This window comes from Oenanthe melanoleuca, chromosome 11, assembly GCF_029582105.1.
Source record: "Oenanthe melanoleuca isolate GR-GAL-2019-014 chromosome 11, OMel1.0, whole genome shotgun sequence".
Taxonomy (NCBI): domain Eukaryota; kingdom Metazoa; phylum Chordata; class Aves; order Passeriformes; family Muscicapidae; genus Oenanthe; species Oenanthe melanoleuca.
Window position 1 is genome coordinate 7582879 of NC_079345.1, and position 6585 is coordinate 7589463.

At 58.0% G+C, this 6585-nt stretch overlaps 1 protein-coding gene across 1 annotated transcript; it reads left to right on the top strand.

Moving 5' to 3' along the window:
* The first annotated feature begins 1372 nt into the window (after positions 1-1372).
* On the top strand, positions 1373-6157 carry ST3GAL2 (ST3 beta-galactoside alpha-2,3-sialyltransferase 2). The gene is made up of 7 exons (XM_056501040.1): positions 1373-1431; positions 1520-1945; positions 2061-2254; positions 2487-2666; positions 2848-2893; positions 3053-3172; positions 3439-6157. The coding sequence occupies exons 2-7, from the start codon at positions 1613-1615 to the stop codon at positions 3610-3612; spliced, it is 1047 nt and encodes a 348-aa protein (XP_056357015.1). The 5' UTR covers positions 1373-1431; positions 1520-1612; the 3' UTR covers positions 3613-6157.
* Positions 6158-6585: the final 428 nt, after the last annotated feature.

Consider the following 6585-nt stretch of genomic DNA (forward strand, 5'->3'; position numbering starts at 1 on the left):
CACTTGAACAAATATTTGACAGGAGGTTAATGGCTTGGGCAGGAGGTGTCCATGCCTGGCAGTGCAATGGGCTGGGGGAGCCTTTGGGGTCCGTGTTCTCCTCCCATCCCTACAAGGAGGTTTTTGGGGGCTTAACAGTCTGTTCCTGGAAAGCAAGCCAGCATCTTCCAGAAGATGTTTTTTCCTAGGGAAGAAGGATCCTGGTGCCTGCCAGCTCCTAATTACTGCTGCCGGCCTCGGCACTGGCTTAATTGGGGCCAGGATGGAGGTGATGCCTCTGCAGGGTTTTGCCTTGGGGCGGGGTCACCTCCTCCCCAGAAAGGCTGAAAAGGAGGTCATGTCTCCAAACCCCTGGGATTCTGGATCCTGCCCCAGCTTAGTGACTGCGTTAAAAGGGGATTTACAACCTTTTTTTTTTTTTTTTTTTTTTTTTTTAATTTGGCCAAGCAGCGCTGTCTGGCTTTGCCCGCCCCCCTGCTCGGGGGGCTTGGCCGCTCCTCCCGCCCCTCCCCGGGCGCAGGCGCCAGCACCTCTGCCCTGGCTATTTTTACCCGCCGGGATCACGAGCGAGCGAGTGACCTTCCCCAGGGGACGCTGACACTCGGGGGAGACGGTCGCCAGCGTCTGTCCCCAGGGTGCCCGTCGGGCTGCGGAGCGGCTGTTTCCCGGCTGTGTCCCGGCTATTTTCCGGCTGTTTCCGGGCACTTTCCCGGCTGTGTCCCGGCTATTTCCCGGCTGTTTCCGGGCACTTTCCCGACTGTGTCGGCGTCAGCCAGCTATGAGGGTTTTGGAGGGGCTGCTTATGGCGAGATAGAGAAGGAGAATTGAGCCTATAGAAAGGAGCCGCTTGTTTGGCTCCGGAGGCGAGTTCATGGCTGAGCCTTTGTCTGGCAGAGACAGGAAGGGCAGTCCGGGAGCTGCTGCGAGTTCCCGGGGCACGGATAGCGATGCCGGCATCTCAGTTCCCTGCGCACCCTGTGCCTGCTTGTCCCCTTCGGCTCGTACCCTGCAGCCCCGTGCTGGGACGGGATGGGAGGCATTCTGGGGCGTTCAGTGGGGAATAAAGTCCTCAGCCCCCGGCACCCTTCTCCTGCTCGGCGCAGCCCCCGGCTCTGCTCTCTGTATCGCCACCCCTTGACCCGCTGTCCCCTCCTTCCCGCTCCAGGCCGGTGTCGTGGTGGCCGCGTTCCCGAGCCAGCGGCCGAGGGCAGCGTGCCAGCGGATCAGCTAAAGCCCGGGGATGATGAGGACCGTCGCAGCTGAGCGCCAGCCGGGGCTGGGACCCGGAGGAGCCGCCGGGGCGCGGTGCCGCGGCTGAGGGCGCGCCGAGCTGTGCCGGACCCGCAGCAGATGCTCCCTGGCCAGCACGTGGAGCCACCGGGGGCCCTCGCCGCGGCCGGACAACGCGGATGGAAAGCTGCAGCCCAGCAGGTAGGAGCCCGGTGCGGTGGGTCCCGGGGGGCTCTACATCCCCCTCCCCACAGCGCTACGCAGGGAGTTACAGCTCTCGTTCCTGCAGGGAGCCTCGCTGGCCGGCTGACCCCCTCCCGCGCCCTATGCCCGCGCCCTATGCCGGAGCGGGCGCCCTCCCCGGCTCAGCCACCCGACGACCATGAAGTGCTCGTTGCGCTTCTGCTTCCTCTCGACCGCCTTCCTGCTAGTCTTCGTCATGTCCCTCCTCTTCACCTACTCCCACCACAGCATTGCCTACCTGGACCCCGGCGGGCTGGGCGGCATCCACCGGGTGAAGCTGGTGCCCGGCTATGCCGGGATGCAGCGGCTCAGCAAAGGGGGGCCGTTCCCCCGGGGCTGCTCCTGCCGCCGCTGCCCGCCCGAGGAGCCCGGGGCCGCCGACTGGTTTGACGGGCGCTACGACGGCACCGTGTCCCCAGTGTGGACCAAGGAGAACATGGACCTACCGCCCGACGTGCAGAGGTGGTGGATGGTGAGCGCAGGGACGGGAGTGCCAAGATGTGCTCCGGCACCAGGGGCACAGATTTCTCCTCCACCAAAGAGGAAGCACTGGCTGATTCCCCCCTGCCCTCCTTCCCTCCTTGCAGATGCTGCAGCCCCAGTTCAAGTCCCACAACACCCACGAGGTCCTGAGCAAGCTCTTCCAGATCGTGCCGGGTGAGGATCCTTACCGCTCCCGTGACCCGCGCCGCTGCCGCCGCTGTGCCGTGGTTGGCAACTCGGGCAACCTCCGCGGCTCGGGTTACGGACCAGAGATCGACGGGCACGACTTTGTGATGCGGTGAGTGCCAGAGGCACTGCCAGGGACCTGCCCAGCTGGGCAGCACAGAGACTGAGGGTGATGCTGGCACCACCGGATACTGGCATGGGTGGGAGTGAGTCCAGCCTTGCCACCTCCCCTGGGTGGGAAACTGCTGCTTGGCAGCATTCAACAGCTCATGGGGATCACCCGTGTCGTCAGCAAGGCACAGGGCACTGGGAGGGTGGTGTCATTCTCCCCGCTCCTTTCCCAGGATGAACCAGGCCCCCACAGTGGGCTTTGAGGGCGATGTGGGTGGTCGGACCACGCATCACTTCATGTATCCCGAGAGTGCCAAGAACCTTCCCGCCAACGTCAGCTTTGTGCTCGTGCCCTTCAAAACCCTGGACCTGCTCTGGATTGCCAGTGCCCTCTCCACCGGCCAGATCAGGTTGTAAGTACTCAGTGGGCACTGGCAGCACCAAGCTGGTGGCTCACCTAGTTCAAGGACAGCTTCCCTGGGAGCATTGGGGATTCATTTGTTCCTCCCTCCATGAACCCCTCTTGGCAACTCAGGCAGGAGTTGGGGGCATGGAACCCCAAAGAACTCACCTACTTCTCTGCTCTTTTCCCAGCACATACGCACCTGTGAAGCCTTTTCTTCGTGTGGACAAAGAAAAGGTACATGGGGCTCATCCCTGTCACTGCCATGAACACCTGTATGGCTGTGGCCCCTGTCAGCTCATCATTCCCCAAGGTTCCTAGTGCTCCTTCACAGGGTGCTGATGCCAAAGGGAGCATGGCTGGGGCTCCTGTGCTAACTCTGGTCTGTCCTCCCAGGTGCAGATCTACAATCCTGCCTTCTTCAAGTACATCCACGACCGCTGGACGGAACACCATGGGCGTTACCCCTCCACTGGCATGCTGGTGCTCTTCTTTGCCCTCCATGTCTGCGATGAGGTGGGTGATGTCTCCTTCAACTCCTGGCTGGCATCGAGTGGGTTTGCTGGGGTCCTGAACCTTGCAGGGTTAAGGAAGGAGGTGGATTCTTTGGGTCAAACTGCAGCAGTCACTCTGGTTGCCTGACACCACAATGGTGGGCACCCTCAAGAGGTGGGAAGGCTGTGCACAGGGATGGGAACCTTTGAAAGCAGTGCAGGGGTTGCTGAGACAAGGGTCCCAGCCTGGTGGGGGGCTCTGGCTCACTCCCTCCCTTGCTGCTGCAGGTGAACGTCTTTGGGTTCGGTGCTGACAGCCGGGGGAACTGGCACCACTACTGGGAGAACAACCGCTACGCCGGGGAGTTCCGGAAGACGGGCGTGCACGATGCCGACTTCGAGGCACACATCATCGACATGCTGGCCAAAACCAGCAAGATCGAGGTTTACCGGGGAAACTGAGGGCTGAGTCTCTGGCTCCCTGCTCCAGCAGGTCCTGCTGCCTGTAGGGGCAGAGGGTGAGGGTCTCCCTGGTGGCCTCAGGCAACGAGCACGGATGGGCAGCACAGTTCTGCATTGCTGACAGAGCCACCACAGTGGTATTTGGTGCCTCCAGCAGCCAATCAGGTTCAGAGCTAAAGGAGACTTTTTGCTTTTTTTTAATTATTATTATTATTATTATTATTATTATTAAGAAACCCAGCTGAGAAAGGATTTCTAAACACAATCAGTGACTGACCAGGCGGCAGGGTGGCCGCCTTGCATCTCTCTACAGTCAAACCAAATGCTGCTCTTTTTAAAACAAGACAACCCCCCCGCCCTGAAGCCACGTGACTGTGGGGAACCCCTCGAGCATCGCCTCCAGCCGAGGGGGCTGAGGGAGCTGTGGTGGCTGTGCAGCCTCACCAGTGGAACCAGCTGCTTCTTTTTTCCTTTATTTTGGTATTTTTCTTTTATGCCCCTGGGGCAGCCGATGCTGTGGCTTCTCCAGGGAAGGCTCCTGGCACAGAGGCAGGTCCGAGCACATGGATCCATGGTGGGGAGCCAGAAGCTTCAGGAAGCCAACCATAGCTGATGCTCTGCTGCAGGCTGGCGACTGCTGGCACAGCTGTGCAGGGAGATGAAGAGGAATCTCGACTTTAGGGTGCAGCATCCCTGCTCTTCTACCTGAGGACTGGGGAAGGGTAGGACAGATTTCAGGAATGACTGCACAGGAGGCAGCCAAGAAACTCACACAAGCAGCAGCCTGGTCACTCTGGCTGAGCTCTGCAAGCAGTTGTAGGATGCTCAAGGGGTTGTGGGATGCAGCAGGGTCAAGAAGACAGGATTTCCTTTGCTTTCAGGCTGGGAAAAAATCAGAGATTAGTGGGTGAGCATACTGTGCTTTTGCTTTTGTGTTGCTCTAAACAGCTCTAGTGAGAAGCTGAAATCCCAAAGTCTTTGCTCCTTTTGCCAGGGTGGCACTTGGTTTACACCAGTCTGATACAGCTGGTGCCCTTGGGGTCCCCAGGGCTTCCCAGGCTGTACAGGCAGCCTATGACATAGGATGGGGAGATGCTGAAGGAAACTGCCTCCCCAGAGGTGTCATTAAAACCACTTTCTTTGGGTCAATCAGGTGGGTTGTTTTTTTTCAGGAGATGCTGGAAAGCTCAAGAAAAAGGCAACCATGGAAAAGGTCCCCCAGAGAGGGGCCCTCCTCTTGCACAGCCAGTGCTGACAGTGGAGCAGGGGCTGTGGGGCAGTGGCTATCTGGGGAAACTGCCCATGCTGCCTGGTTGCAATAGTTAATTTGAGAAACAATCACTATAGGGTTTTTTGGGCTTCAAGATTTTTTTACCCTTTTATATCTGGCTTTTCTGTAGCAGCCTCTTACCTGTTTCTCCACTTTGGTTTGGTTGTTTTTCAGGGTTTTCTTTTATTTTTTTGAGATTTCTCTGCAATTGTGAAACACATTTGGTGAAGGGTGGGGGTCGGTCACCTGGAGCTGGCAAGTCAGCAGCCCCTGGACTGGGGAAATTCAGCTTTTCTGTCCACAGGGATTTAAACTCCAGGGTTTTGTCGTGTGTTTTTGTCTGTAGAAGTGGAGGCAGCCCCAAGCCCCAGGACAAAGGCTGCTGCAAGCCCTGCTCTCCACCTTCCCGGGTGGTTTTTGCTGATTTTTAGTTTTGTGGTTTTTTTTTTACGGGGAAGAAAATTAAAAACCACAAAACCACGAGCAACAATGAGTGCCTTGACCATCTCCCATCGGCGACACCAGGCTGTGCCCGCGCTGGCGGCAGGGACGTGGCCGATGGATCTGGCAGTTGTACCCACTTCCCTCCTCGCACCACACTGGATCTTAGCTGGGAAGTGCTGCTGGGAGAGAGGGACACATCCAGGCCACCATGCTGGTGGCTAGAAAGGTCAAATCCAGTGTGATGAGGCTGGACCAGCTCCTGTTGCAACAGAGCAGGGCCAGGCCTGACAATCACAGGGTGAGCAGAGACGCTGGGTGCCAGACCCAGGTACCAAACCCTCCGGCAGCACAGTACTGGCATCCAGTGCCAGGCATGCTCGCGGCTCCTGGCTGCCCTGACAGTATTTTTTTTTTGCTAACTTCCTTCCCCTACTCCCCTTTTCTCTGTTGTTTTAATTATTATTATATTATTATTTTTTATTTAAGCTGTCCCACTAGGACTCGCGACCACTCGTGTCTTTCTGGCAGGGCGGCCGCAGGCAGGCGCACCACAGTACTGCACATAGAGGAGATGTAGGCACAGGCTACGGGCAGGGGGCAGGCAGGGAGGAGGTGCCCGGGCTAGCCCACATGGCAGAGGTTGTCTGCATCACACAGTACCTGATCCCAGCACCTCCTACCCCCATGGGAGAGGGAGAGACCAGTGCTCCGACCTAGGGCTAGGAGCAGGCGGGCAGCTTGGCCCGTAGCCTCTGTGTACATGGGTACTTCTGCACACAACTGTCTTAAACCAACTGGTTTTTTTAAAGTCAATAAAAATCATGCATCAAATCTGCTTGGTGGTTTTCTTCTGATAGCCCTGTCTACTGTAGCTTTGCCTGCACCCAAACCTGAGCATGTGTGGTGTCAAGAGAGAAGGGAAAGGGAATGAGAGGATGCTCTGCTCTCCCCTCCTCTGCTGGGCCAGGCACCAGCTACCAGCTGTGGTTAATGTCCTCTCACTGGGGCAGGAGCAGGACCTGGCCCTATGTCAGCCTGGGTGCTCAGCAGCAGAGCCCTAGCACAACCTCTCCAGCCTGAGCCCAACAGTTGGTGATGCCACTGCTCACCCAAATCCCATGTCCCAACCACCCTGGACCCTAAAACAGAGGTTCTGCTCCCATGCAGCCTGTGTCCCTGAGCCCCACCACAGCAGAGGGAATGACCTGGATGAGCTGTTGAAGGACATAATTTTGAATGTGGATACAGGCAGAGGCAGG

Excerpts from the sequence above, each read along its gene's own strand:
- ST3GAL2 (XM_056501040.1), top strand. The coding sequence starts at position 1,613 with ATGAAGTGCTCGTTGCGCTTCTGCTTCCTCTCGACCGCCTTCCTGCTA. Across the intron at positions 2,894-3,052 it reads TTCGTGTGGACAAAGAAAAG|GTGCAGATCTACAATCCTGC; the intron begins GTACATGGGGCT and ends CTGTCCTCCCAG. Across the intron at positions 3,173-3,438 it reads CCCTCCATGTCTGCGATGAG|GTGAACGTCTTTGGGTTCGG; the intron begins GTGGGTGATGTC and ends TTGCTGCTGCAG.